Raw genomic sequence first — 14,437 nt, forward strand, 5'->3', positions numbered from 1 at the left:
ACCGCGATGAACAGCTGATCCTCCTACAGTGGATAAAACCTTCCACGATGGTCTCCGTCAGATCATGATGTCTGCTCCTACGCATGGCACTATGTGATTAGTTATTGGACTAACAGAGAAAGGAAGTTATTACAAGAAGAAAGATAATATAAATATATATTATATTGGACCTCAAAATTAAAGATAAGGTGTTTGATTTTCCTTGGATCGGACCGAGCCCATTGTGCGCTGTTCGGTGCGTAACCGACTCTCCATCATGATATTGCCAAGAGCGCTTCTCTTCACTTTGTCTTTCTTTTTGGCTACATTCCTCTGCTACCTGCCTAAAGTCTCAGCGCAGAAGTCTGGATCACGGGTGAGTGGACCCACGCGTGTCTGCAGACTCGCACTCTGCATATTTTCAGATCATTAACTGGTAAAGCAGTGCGTAAAAGACGCGTTTCCGTTTATTTAATCTTATATTCATTCAGGTGACTTTTTTTATTTGCCGTGACGTGATTTATCTTTGTTTTTTTTTTTTCACTACAAAACGTATTAAAATAGAAGTATAATGGTCCATCATATGATTTTGAACTGGAAAAAAATTTGTCACATACCAGGTGAAAACGATATTTTTTTTATTGGATGATGTGTTGGACGATGTTAACCCCGAAATCTTGCGCCCTGCGTCTCTTTCTTTAGGTGAGAAATTAGCCCACAGCATCACTGGTCCTCCACCATTCTTAAACCTGGTGTATCCTGTTTTGAGACACATTTATTTCTTGTTTCCATCCAAACCAATGAAGGGTTTCTTAGTCTAATAGAAGATTAAATAGATTAAAATCAGAGTTATTCTAAAATTCTCACTTAGGGTTTTTTCTATTCCACTTAATTGTTTATTTTAACTCATTTTCTACATCTGTTCGGGCGGTCATTTTTGTAAATTTTTTTATCGGGAGTGGATGATTGCATTATCCACTATACTATTTGGAGTGTTTTTTTTTTTTTTTTATATTCTTTTAGTTTTTTGAAACTTTTAGCAGCTGGTAATAAATTCAAGGTCTTTCCAGCCTCAGCCATAACATTAAAGCAGGCTTAGACAAATGAAATACCTTTGCTATGGCCTTGTCGGGTAAAGAAATATGCTCCAGATGCACTTTGAAGGATTTGGAGCTTCAGTTGTTAAAGCTTTATTCAATCATCCTGAACCCGTCTGATTCACACACCCTAAAGGAATTTTTCTGTGCCAATTAGTTTTTGTTTTGGAAGGAAATGGGAGTTCTGAGTTTTTGTCCTGCAGTTTCCTTTAATTTGAAACTGGTTCAAAATCTGTGTAATCCACCAAACCGGCTAATTCTAGACAAGATTTTTCTCCAACATGGTGGATTATAAGGGGACAGCTCTGACCATATATTTCCCTGCTCTTTCTTCCCCCCACCACTCCATCCCTACTCCTGTTCCCTCCTTCTTTTCTCAGACAGATCTTTGTCACTGTTGTGTCTCCTGATCCTGTTTATTCCCCTCTCCCTTCTCATGCACACTGCTTTTCTTGTTCCCCCTCTGTGCTCTTTAGTTCCTTTCCAAATACCCAAGGCACCACCGAAGGCAAAGAGGGAAATACGTGATGCGAACTGGAGAGGACCTGTATTGTTTTGGTTTGCTGATGCGCTGTAATATTTGCGGTTGTGGGGGAAGATGACTCACGGCAGGGGGTGAATATGTAATGCCCCCTCACATACTGGAACTATTTCACAACATCTTTGAAACCTCCTTGGGAATCTGCACAATGAATTTAGACTTTATCCATCTATGTTTCTCTTTCTGTAATGGTTTGCTTTGAGTTGTATAATTAGAGCGTCTAAGATGTATTTGATCCTTTTTAGAAGCTTTGGTTGCCCTTAATGTTTTCAGTGTTTTGAAATGAAATCTCATGTAATTGATAACCTGACCGGCCTTCCTGTGATTAGCCGCAACATGCGTTAATGCAAATGAAGCAAAAATAGCTGCCTTCTTCTGATGGTGAGATTCTTTTATGTCCAGCTTTGATAAAGCTTTCTAGAATGCACCTCAGCCAAATCTTAAAAACATAGTTGAGAATAGAGAAAAAAAAGGTTGTTATTAAGAAGGTTGTCACTATAACCATTGGTTGTTATCTCCTGAACTCCTTTTCATTGTAGCCATGCAGGTTAAAAACACACACTCTGATAAAAGGCAAGGTAAATTACAAACCAACTTTGGATTATTCATTCTTTCTTTTTTAGAAATTTCCCTTGAAATTGATGTTATGGCTCACTGCCCAGGGTGGCTTACTGTTTAGGAGAGGCACAAACAGTTATTTGAGTAATTGATTAATCCACTGATTATATCAATAACCTTTAAACTTTTTAAATGCAATGTCAATGCAAGAACCTGTAAGAACAATTTAATTAGAGACTTAGAAATACACTTAAGTTCTTTCATAAGAAAGATTTTGTCTTGAATATAAATTGCTTATATATCTTTTACATTTTTGACTTAATTACTGCACGGTAATAAGCAGGTATAATGATTTAGAGTTTGTATACTCCAATTAATTATTATTTGATACCCAAATCAGTTGACATTATACCAATAATCACCTATTTTTATTGATTAAGCCCTAAAACACGTATACCTCATAAGAACGTCAGCATCCAAAATTATTTTTTTTCTTGTTATTTATCTGTTTTTCCATTTCTTTCAGGAAATGGGAAAGCTCTCCTTCTTAATATTTAGACAGTGCAACATGTAAGTAGGTGGTTAGTTAAAAAAAAAACAATGTTTTATGCAGTTTCACAGTATTTGCAGTAACATTTTAAAACAAAAAACTACAAAATATTCTCTTGAATCGTAGGAGGCTGTCTGCAAGATCTGGATTCTGTTTATGTTACACAAGTTCAGAAAAGGATCAGACTCATTGCCACGGAGCTCACCTACCAAGGCTATGAGTTGTTTTCCCTGCTTCAACCGGGAGAAATATTCAGGAACATTAGATTTACAAGAAATAGGCTTAAAAACATCTTGTTTCTCAGAACTGTGAGCCTCCCCACCAGACATAAAACAGTAAATTTCCTGACCAACATGTCTTTATAGGCTGCTCTAACACAACCTGCACTTTATTTGAAAATATCCTCCTACATCCCAATGAACATATTTTCAAACATATTTTTTCAGTTGACGTGCCTTTATCATTTTTATGTGTTTTCTTTTTTATCTTTTACCTCTAAAGTGTTTTAAATTTGTCTGTGTTCTATTTATGTGCATTCTGAGCCAAGTTTCCGCATTAAAAATGTAATTATATATCCAATAACAATTCTGATTCCTATTTTAACTTCTTTTATTGAAAGCAGAAAACAACCGCGTACTGTAGCTAGTACTAAAATCACTTGAAATATTCATCATTACTGCCTCAACAATATATATATATATATATTTAATATTTCATACCCGAATTAAGAGAAAATACAGAATGAACTTCTTTAAAATCTAGTAATACTTTTTGTGTGCAGAATAATAATAACTTTTTCCATCCTAGACTTCATATTGATGACTGGGCCTCCTTTTGCTTCCATACTATCAGTCATGCAGTCAGAGAAATCTCAAGTTACTGTTAGCACTTTCTTTGATATGTTGTCAAAAAGACTCCAAAAACATGACATATATTTCTGGGATCTTGAAAATGTAGCTATTTAAAATCTTGGACTTTCTTACTGGAAACTGACTGTAACGATGTAGGTTCCCATGTGGAGGCTTAGGTTAGTCATATTGCTAATTTCCTCCAAAGAAAGAAATGTCTGTTTATTGTTGGCAAAAGAGCAAATTTGAGAACAGAATATATGAGGCAAATTACCAAAATGTTATTGTGCACAAAAATACACACAATGTTTTCTTGATGAATCAAATTGTATTTTTTTATAGTAAAGACAAAAAAAGAATAAAAACCTGGCCAGTGAAGAGCCATCTAGTGACACAGCAGTGACTTCCAAAACTGTTTGAGGCTTTCGGTCATGGTCGCTGCAGCGCCAACCTTTTGCGACATGCACATTTCTGATTTGTTTATTGGCATAATTATGTTTAAATTCATGAATAAGCGCATTGCGTTGCTCCACAAGTGCTGGTTTGCAGCTCGAGCCACGTCCTGTCCCCCCCACCTCTGCTGCTCGGTCAGACAGCCCAATCACAGGAACATAGGCTGGGACATTCAATGTTTGCTGTTTACTGCTTGAGTAAGACTCAAACTAACAGCAACAAATCTTCAAAATTGCCAGAATTTTCACTGGTTAGAGCCACTGTTACTTTAAGATGTTCTAATATTTATGTACCGTTTTCAAGTGGTGTCAAAAGAACACAAAGTATAGATTCGGCAGTTTAAAAACACTCTGGTAAAAGTTGAAGTATCAGCTTGACCTCTTTACTCGACTAAAAGTGAAAAAGTATGTGCTCCAAAAACTACTTAAAGTATAAAAGTATAAAGTAACCTAAAAAAAAAAAAAACAGCCAGATGCCACTTTATGATTTGAAAGCTCAATTTTTCGACTATTTTGACAAATTCTTTGAGATAGGGCCAAGGATGAGGGAGGTCTTGTTGGTCTCCGTCTCCATCTCCTGATACGCTCTTGCCTGTGTCCAACCTTTCAGACATTTCAATTATTTTTTTCTGAATCCAACATTGTAGCATGGAATCGACATTTCCCATTTTCAGTTTGAAGAACACCTGCTTGCTTCTGAGCATTTCCCTTGGCGTCAGCACAAATTTGACGAATAACTAAGCAATGAGTGTTTGCGTTATATGTCTCATCCAATTACACTAGTTTTCACTAAATGTGGATGTCACCATCGATCTGCATTGGATGGCGCAAACAAAATAAATATTTATAAACATTAATCCGAAGCCAAGAGTAATGAGTAACATTTGTTTTAAAAATGTAAGGAATAGAAAGTACAGATACTTTTGTGAAAATGTAATGAGTAGAAGTCAGAAGTAAGAAGAAAAATAAGTAATGGAGTGAAGTATAGATACCTAAAAAGTGTACTTAAGTACTGTAACAAAGTATTTGTACTTCGTTACTTGAAACCTCTGCCATACCATACCATACCATACCAACTTTATTTATAAAGCACTTTAAAACAACCACAGTTGATACAAAGTGCTGTACAGTTTAAGAACACAACATAATAAAAATAATTTAAAAACAGTTTAAAAGCAAAAAACATACAATTTAAAACTAGATCCCACNTGAGCATTTCCCTTGGCGTCAGCACAAATTTGACGAATAACTAAGCAATGAGTGTTTGCGTTATATGTCTCATCCAATTACACTAGTTTTCACTAGATGTGGATGGTGCCATCTATCTGCATTGGATGGCGCAAACAAAATAAATATTTATAAACATTAATTCGAAGCCAAGAGTAATGAGTAAAAAATGTAATGAGTAGAAGTCAGAAGTAGGAAGAAAAATAAGTAATGGAGTGAAGTATAGATACCAAAAAAGTGTACTTAAGTACTGTAACAAAGTATTTGTACTTCGTTACTTGAAACCTCTGCCATCTTCATAAAGTTGTTGGATGGAGCGCTATTGGTCCTGATGTTTGATGATGTTTAATGCCCTTTCTACACAACAACCTTTGATTGGAAAAAGGGCTTGTTTTTTTTGTTCCAGTTAGAACATCTACTAACCAGTGTTTTACATATGATCTACATACGCACACCAGGCTAGATGGTTAAAAACTGTCCTTTAACTGCCACACAACTACTAAGCAGTGTGTTCTTTACAATTCAACAACATGTGCATGCATAAACACTCCCTGCTTAAAAAGCTGCTAAGCATTCTGCATCAGGCTTCAGTATGCTGGCAGATACTGTTTTCCTGCTTCTCTTGACAATGTAGACAGGGATGTTTTCTAATTTGTGTGACCGAGTGATACGTGTCAAATCTTACCACTTTCAAAAAATAAACCTTACCATTGTGGTGTACCAAATAGTAGAAATTCAGCTAAACTTTTTGGTCTTGACCACTCATGTCATGCAAACAGGGCATTTGTTTCTTCTTACATATTTAATTTGTATAGTTGGGTGCTTCAAAAAAAAAAATGTTTTTTATTTTTTTATTAAAGAGGACTTTTGCAAGATTTAAGTTGCATTTTCCTATAAGTGCAAGAAGATGTTAAGCATTTTTCTGGACTTTGTTAACAAGTTTTACCCGGCTAATGAGACAGCTGGTGGCGAGTAACCCTGATGGAATGTATTGAAGAATTGGGGATCAAAAATGTCAAATACAGATGCCTATGTATCCCTAATCCTCCTCATCAAATCAACCTGTTAATGTTTGTTAAACGATGCAACAAACAATCAGTGTGCATACTTTGGTGACAACATCAGTGAGCTCTCATAAAGTCACTGAGAAACTGAGATAAATAACCAGGCTTGGGTGGAAGGGCAGCCAAGAATGCATACTTTCATGTTAGGAGAGTAGAGCCGCAGTTCAGCAGGAAAGCCTTTTTTATTATCGTAATGTAGATCACAGCCTTGCAGGTGTGAAATGCCTGCATCTGTGTCCTAATGGATGTACCGTGTGTGAATATGGTCAGCCGGAGACTCTAATTAGGCTCAGAGCTCTTGTTTTCTATAAAAAAGGCCAAACAAAGATGTGCACATAAGTGAGAGGTTAAAGTTGTTCTGAATTGAAAACAATAGTTAAAATATGTCCCCTTTCCGATCTGTACTTTTATAAAGCTTTGATTTGCTCATATAGATTTAAGTAGATTCTGAATATTTATTGTAAAATGTTATTAGAAGAATTTTACATTACCAATTAGTTCCAATAACACCAATAGCCGGGCTACCTATAAAAGTCAATATCTGTGTATGTTGAACACAGAATAAAGGCCCATCCATGAAGTCTGAGATTTCCAAAAAGGTGCCAAAATTTCTATATTTACAGACCTTCCTTTTCTTGTATCTGTTGAAATCAACTATAGGGTTTTTTTCTTTCCTTTTTATGTCTGGAAAAATTCAGATATGAAACAACTAAAACAATATGACATTTCGAAATGATCAGCACCTGCCAATGTTTAGCTCTCCTTTGAAGAAGCCTATTTGAATGGTTGATGTCCCTCTGTAGAAAAGCATGAGAGACAACTTTTTCCTTTCTATTACTACTCTTTTAAACACGTCACTGGTAGTTTAGTAGCTTTAGGGTCATCCCCTTGCAGTAACAAATTCAACACTAAAGAGTGTTCAGGTGTTCGGGATACCTGCTAGCATCTCATTTATAGTGTTGACTGATCAGAAAGTGATTATTTTGCTGAGTGTTTGATTAATTGGTCAGGTGTACCAGAAAGTTAGTAGTTTTATCTCTAGAAATATATTTATGGCCTGGTTGTCGGAGAATTGAGTTCAATAGTTGTGAATCTTGAGTGACTTTAATGCAGTAGGAACTAGGGTGTATTTTCAACCAATATTTTTTATTTTGAGGGTTCGTTTTTTCAGGACCCGGAAAGCTTAATTGTCCAGAGTGTGTTAAATGCAGGACTTAACTGTTACATTACTGTGAAAAGGTGCTTACTTCTATTTGCATATATAAATATGGGTGGTGTCTTCAACTCTATTTTATCTTGTTAATGTAATGAGACTTAAATCATCTCTGATTTGAAAATTGTGTTAAATTGCTCTTATACTGCAAATGCAACTCAGTGACTAGCTGTAGTAGGGTTAGGCAATGGGGGTTGGATTCCAGTTTGCTTCTTCCCAGAGGCAGACTGGCCATAGGGAAGGCAGTATTATGAAGGGCATCATCAAATGAAAAATCTAATAAAAAAACCCCCAAACATTTGTGTTAAAAGAGCTATTTCTGTTTATATACATGTCTCATAGCATTTCTAGTTTATTTCCGCCGCAAAGCTAACTCCGCTACGTATTTCCGGTTGAGGTTTTCTCTGATTTTACATGTGATAGTAGAGAGCTCATGCAGGTGGAAACAGCACAACTCTTTTATGACTTAATATAACCCTATATAGAGTTGCTGTCTTCAATCACAACTTAGATCGCAAACCATTACATCTCAAGCTCTCCCTTCCGCACGGCCCCAAGTGCTCTCTAAAGACATTTCCGGAAGTTGTTAGCAAAACCAACAAAAACGTTGGCCCTGTAGGTCTGGATTAGGAACTTGTCTATAAGTGAGATTGTTTTGAGCACCGATACAGAATCTACCCCGTTAACCGTCCATCCTGCAACCTTACAAGGACAGGCCAGCATAGACTAAGGCTGTACAGTGTTTAAGCCTACTGATAGTGTAAATATCATACATACATAAGCTAAAGACAAATATTAATTGTACATGTGGTAGATTTGGTGGAAACAATTTTTACTATTTCTGACATTCAGTGGTTTTTATATTTTTGTCCTAAACTAAATCTTCAGGATAATCTGTGAAGGTACCTAAAGATAAATGTGATGGGGTTTATCCTATCTCAAATAAAACCTATAAATGCAAACATCCAACAATCTGTCAGGTTTATTTTCTGTATTGCCAAAACAAGAGTTTTCTAATAATTATTTTCAAAATGTGTTCTGAATTTTTTACCTAACATTTCTTATTAAAATAGAAGTGACAAACTTTAGGAGCAATATCAGATCAACATAATGTAGCCTCTTTTTTTTCTAAAGAAAACATGTCTTTTGTTAAGAAAAATGAGATGCTAAGAAAGTAATTTTCAACCCCAAAGCCCCAATTTCTCATTAAACCTTATAAAATGTTTGCAAATATATCAAATACCTGAGCTAACTGACTAAACAACTATGAAATCCCCCCTAGACAGCAGGGCTCCACTTTGATTTACTTGGACTCTAACAAAGCCCTTGAAGGGCGATTTCACCAGGGAACAATCATATTAATTACATATGTTGATTTTTAACGATAACTGCATGATTAGGATTTTATGCCCAATTTCAGGACTCTCTAATCAGACTAATGGAAAGCAGCCATCCTGCTAAGTCAGGCCAGGAGTTCCTGTCAGACATCATCACTATCTTTTCCGACATTTCCTTTCTCCGTAGATCTTGCTGATAGCTGTGGCTTGGTTGGTATTTACATATTTTGCCCTCAATATGAGTTTGAACCTAAATGCACGTGATCTTGCTTGAGAGTAGAAGTGCATGTTGAATGAATTACGTCTCTCTTAAATCCTTCAAATATCTGAAAAGGTTGCAAAGTTTCTGTCTTTTTATCGGAGTTCTGCAAATTAGCCTCTGTTTCAGCCTCATATTAAGGTTTGCTTTGATTTGGATGAGTGTGTGGTCTTAAGCAAGCAATTAGGATTTATAATTCTATGGTAATGTGTGATGGTCACACACACTTTTTCCTCTGCACTTCTTCCAGAATGACAGATACGGCTGACTGTTCTGTAGCCAGGATGTAGCATTAGTGACAGAGAAAGCCGTTAATTGGGGTCAGTCATATCTGAAAACCAAGAACATGTCTCCTCGCCTCTGGATAAACCTTTTTGATTTCTAATTTTTCTCACAACTTCAAGGAAAAATGGGGATGTTATCCAGCTCATTAATCCTATCTTCATCCTTGCATTCTTATCAGGTTCAGAATTGTTTTCAGCGTGGCTTAATAGTACAGTGATGCAAGTCATGATTTTAAAACTTCAAGCCAATCGAAATTACATTGGCAAATACTAAGCTGTTAACACTAAAGATTAAAGTATTTAGATTTTAGTTTTGTCCATAACAGGGAAGACAAAGGTATTTTTGAAGTAATTTGAAACCAACTTAAATCCACACTTTTAACAGTCTTTTTTATCTTTGTATAAATGATAAACCTGTTTTTTTTCATCGAAAACATAAATTTTTTTTCCATAAAATACAAGTTTTAACTTGAGATTTTGTATATATTATATGATTATTCAAATAATCTGGTGCTTTCTTGTCTGATCTTAAGTTATAGTGGAAGATTTTTGCAAATTTTTGAAAAGATTCGCAGTCTCCACTTACAAAAACGAAAAAAAGTGCACATGCACAACACTGTACCCGACCCTAGTGGGAACGCCTGTTGCGAGATCATGCACAAGCCCATTTCTCCTCTGTTTAAAAGTTGCTCTTTGCATTGCTCATACAAGCTTACCTTCCAAAAGAAGATTTGCAGTTTTTCCACTATGTCAGACTCACCACTGGTAAGAAAATGGAGATGAGCACATAGGATGGGCTTACATAAACATATCACCAGAATGATTGACAACCAGGAGGATCACTTATTTTAATGATCCACCTGGAAAAAGCATTTCCTCCTATATACATTTAAGAAAACATTTTACAACATTAACCATCAAATCTTAGTGGATTAAAATTTACAGTAAGACAGCTTGAACGCTATCTAATTAAACACTATTAGTTAGTCAGATTTAATAATTTTCACCAGCCTATCTTCAAACTGTTCAGAGGTGTCCCACAGGAATGTATTCTTTACATAAAAGTCTAAAATCTATTCCTTTACATAAAAGATCTTTCATCTGAATGTTAAATATTGACATTCAAATGTATGCAGAGGACTTACTAATATGTATGCACAATTACAACATAGCTTAGGTCATTGAACAATAAAAAAAATATCCGCAGGATGATTTATTAAAACCTGTTTAAAATGTATTCTTTTTTTATTCTTCCTTTGATCTGTTTATCTTATCCACTTGCTTGTGATTTAAAGAGTTTTATAAACAGCTGGTGATAATTGGCAAAAGACGGACCTGTCCAAGTATGCATTTGTTGTTGCATTGATTGTTTTTGCTGTCTTATGAGGATAATTAGTTCACACATTATAGCAGGGATATGGCAGATAGCTCCAACTTATACTAACAGCCATTCTTACTGAATAGGGGTAGACTGTTAAAGTATGACAGAGAAACCACTAAGTTATCAGGCATTACAGCTTCAGTTTTTTTGGTTCTCGTTCAAAAGACCTCGTGCACAACAGACAGGGTGTAAATAAAGTCAGATTTTTGTGTGAGGGCGTCCACCTTAACAGGTAGGATGTGAGCTTGGTAGACGTCAGCTGAGCATTCTGGATAAAATGCAGACACACGATAGTAAAAAGCATGCATTTTGGTTTCTGATGAGTGTCATCCTCTCTGTAACATGAATAGAATGAATCTTGACAGAATTCACTTATTGAATGGAAAAGTAATGCAGTAACTACTGCCGTTATACTCAACACTGTTCAGTAGGCAGCCGTTCTTTGTTTTTCTCCAGAAGTTTTCTTATATCATTTCTCTAGAAATACCTGTTCTCATTTTACTGTCTACATGGACACTTCTTAATGCAGGGACCATCCCCACAGCATGTTGCCACCACCCCATGTTTCATATGAGGAATGTGTCACATTATGAATGAGTTGGTTGAATGATTAGTCTGTCTGTTTTCTTATTTTGCATTCATGGAAAGGAATTTAGATTTTGGATTAATCAAAACAGATATTTCTGTTTTGCTTGGTCCAAGAATCTCTAGGTTGACTTTTACATGGTGAAATCTGGTTGCAATCTCTCTGTTCATCTATCACAATCGCGTTATAAGAGGTTGCATTAACAGAGGGTGGCTTGGAGCTCCTCTTAGGTGACAATTGGATTCTAACTCAACTTACGGAAGAAGCTTATCTGGACTGTCTCATGGTTGCACTTTTTATTTATATTTATTTATGTTTTGGATTGGCAAGACCTTTGTTTCAATATAATCTGGTTTCACTGGATTAGAAGTGGTGTGACTTTATTCTTGGTGCTTGTTATTATTATTCTCCGAGATCTTCTACAGTATAGGAAAGTGTGTTTTACTCCACATTCAATTTTGACTGTATGAGCTGGTTGAATTGTCCTAGTAAAGTGCCTTGAGATGACATGTGTTGTGAAATGGCACTATATAAATAAACTGAATTGAATTATGCTAGGGTAAAAGAGGTGGATAGTTAAGAAATGATTAAAGGGTAATCATTGAAACCAGATATATCACGCTACTTATGAATACATTTTTTTTCTATTATTATTTAATTTTTTATGACTCTTTCTTTAGTAAATTAGCAAAAATGTCTATATTTTTCATACCTTAATATGGGGTTACAGTTTTGTTTCTAAAAAAATAATATAATCTGTTCTGGAATAAAGCTGTATAGTATAGGTGAGCTGGCATTTTTATAAAAAATGTTATTCATTCTTTATGCATCTCTGCATGGCCAGCATTGCTTTAAAAAGGTCACTTGACTTTACACTGTGTGCAGAATTATTAGGCAAGTTGTATTTTTCAGAATTATTTTTATTATTGAGCCATTCTAAATCAACCCAAAAGACTCCTTAATATCAAAGTTTCATATTTTCGGAAGTTGATGTGTTTTTCTTTATTTAGATTTGGCCATTTTATGAGGATGTCTGTGGGTGAAGGTAAATATTACTGTGCGGAATTATTAGGCAACGTAGTAAAAGAACAAATATATACCCATCTCACTTGTTTAGTTTCACCAGGTAAACCAATATAACAACTCAAAATTCAGAAATATACATTTGCGGCATTCAAAAACAAGAACAAGAAAACAAACAAATCAGTAACCCAATATAGCCACCTTTCTTCACCATTGCGCTCAAAAGCCTTCCATCCATAGGTTGTCAGTGTCTTGATCTGTTTGCAATCCACATTGCATGCAGCAGCCACCACAGCCTCCCAGACACTGTTCACAGAGGTGGACTGTTTTTCCTCCCTATAGATCTCATATTTAATGGACCACAGGTTCTCAACAGAGTTTAGATCAGGTAAACAAGGGGACCATGTCATTATTTGTTGTCCTTTAAGACTTCTTCTGGCCAGCCACGCTGTGGTGTATTTTGATGCGTGTGGTGAAGCATTGTCCTGCATGAATATCATGTTTTTCTTGAATGATGGCGACTTCTTCTTGTACCACTGTTTGAAGAAGGTGTCTTCCAGAAACTGGTCCATCCATCTGGCCCATCAAGACTCACTCTCATTTCATTAGACCAAAAAACCTTGGAGAAATCAGTCTTCAGATATTTCTTGGCCCAATCTTGACATTTTGTCTTGTGTGTCTTGTTCAAAGGTGGCTTTTTTCACCTTTCCTTACCTTGGCCAGGTCCCTGAGTATTGAGCACCTTGTGCTTCTCGGCACTCCGGACATGTTGCAGCTCTGAAATTTGGCACAACTGGTGGCTGTTGGCTTCCTGGCAGCTTCACGCTTGATTCTCTCAATTCATGGGGAGTTTTTTTGCATCTTCTTTTTTCAACACGCTTCTTGCACCCCTGTTGGCTATTTGCCATGAACCGCTTGATTGTACTATGATCCCGCTTTCCAAAGCTTGGCAATTTCCAAACTGCTGCACCCCTTTGAAAGATGTTTGAAGAGACTCATGACCAGAGTTGGAAGGATCAAGTATGAGTCTCAGGTCAGGACAGGGTCAGCACAGGAAGACGGTGCACACATTAATTGGAATGATTCAAGGAGACTGGCAGAGACAGGCAGGTTTTAATAGATATGATCATAGCTTTTTGGGGGGATGGGGGGTTTGGGTATTGGGGAGATTATAAAGTAGAGCCAGATGTTTCTGATCACTCTATTTGACAGAGAGGAGCAGAGCAGAGAGCAGGAAGCAGCATGTAAGCAGCCAGACAACCAAGCAGAGGCAGGCTGCATAAAAATAGATGCATATTTGACATATACATTTGCGGCAAGGGCTCTTGCCCTTTATTTTACTTGTGCTTTTTGAAAGAATAAACATCCCCTCACTGGTTGTTACACTGTTTTTCTTGTATTTATATACAAACACCAATTAAATGACTCTTAAAAACCTGTAATAGAGCATTCAGTAACCCAGAATATAAAAATCCAAATGGGACATCTTTGGTGTGTTTAAATTTGGTTTGCACAACAAACCAAATACAAACTAACAATCAACAAGTTAACCAACCAGTCTACCAGATGCATATTTTTAGGCTTTTGATAGTTTTGGTGATTTCTTCTTTAGCCAAATGATGTTGTGCAATTATTATTCTAACTGATAAAATAATATAACAAAAAATAACGGATAATAAACTATTTAGAATTATTATTTAATCATTTTGTGTAATGGATTCTTTCCATTAATTTTTGTGTTCATTGTTTGTCCTTTGCTATGTGTATTTTGTCTTAAAGGAGGTAAACAGTTAGAAACTGCTCCTATAGTAGTTCCACTTTGAGCGGATGATGTGTTCAATGAATATCAGAAAATTCTGCTTCAAGTTTGAGGACATAAAAAATATCTGGTAAAAAGCATAAAATAACAAAAAGTAAACATTAATGCTTTTCTTTCAAAGTAAAGGAAAGTGCATTATTTGCAGTGAGAATTGTAAGAGAACTACTAGCTTTGATCCGTAAAAACAAAATAAAAAAATAAAAATAAAAAAATTGTAAA

The 14,437-nt window shown here is 35.9% G+C and overlaps 1 protein-coding gene across 8 annotated transcripts in view; it reads left to right on the top strand.

Annotated features, from left to right (window-relative positions):
- The window catches only part of smoc1 (SPARC related modular calcium binding 1), a 73,390-nt gene continuing 58,953 nt past the window's right edge, over positions 1-14,437 (top strand). For 7 of the 8 annotated variants that reach the window (XM_015402777.1, XM_015402775.1, XM_015402778.1 and 4 more), the window contains exon 1: positions 2-355. In XM_015402777.1, the coding sequence (XP_015258263.1) occupies positions 257-355 (99 nt within the window). In that variant the 5' untranslated portion in view covers positions 2-256. Of the gene's footprint in view, positions 356-14,437 lie in introns of all 8 variants that reach the window. The other variant, XM_015402776.1, reaches the window with a different exon arrangement.

This window comes from Cyprinodon variegatus, unplaced genomic scaffold (genome assembly GCF_000732505.1).
Source record: "Cyprinodon variegatus isolate N-32 unplaced genomic scaffold, C_variegatus-1.0 Scaffold1394, whole genome shotgun sequence".
NCBI lineage: Eukaryota > Metazoa > Chordata > Actinopteri > Cyprinodontiformes > Cyprinodontidae > Cyprinodon > Cyprinodon variegatus.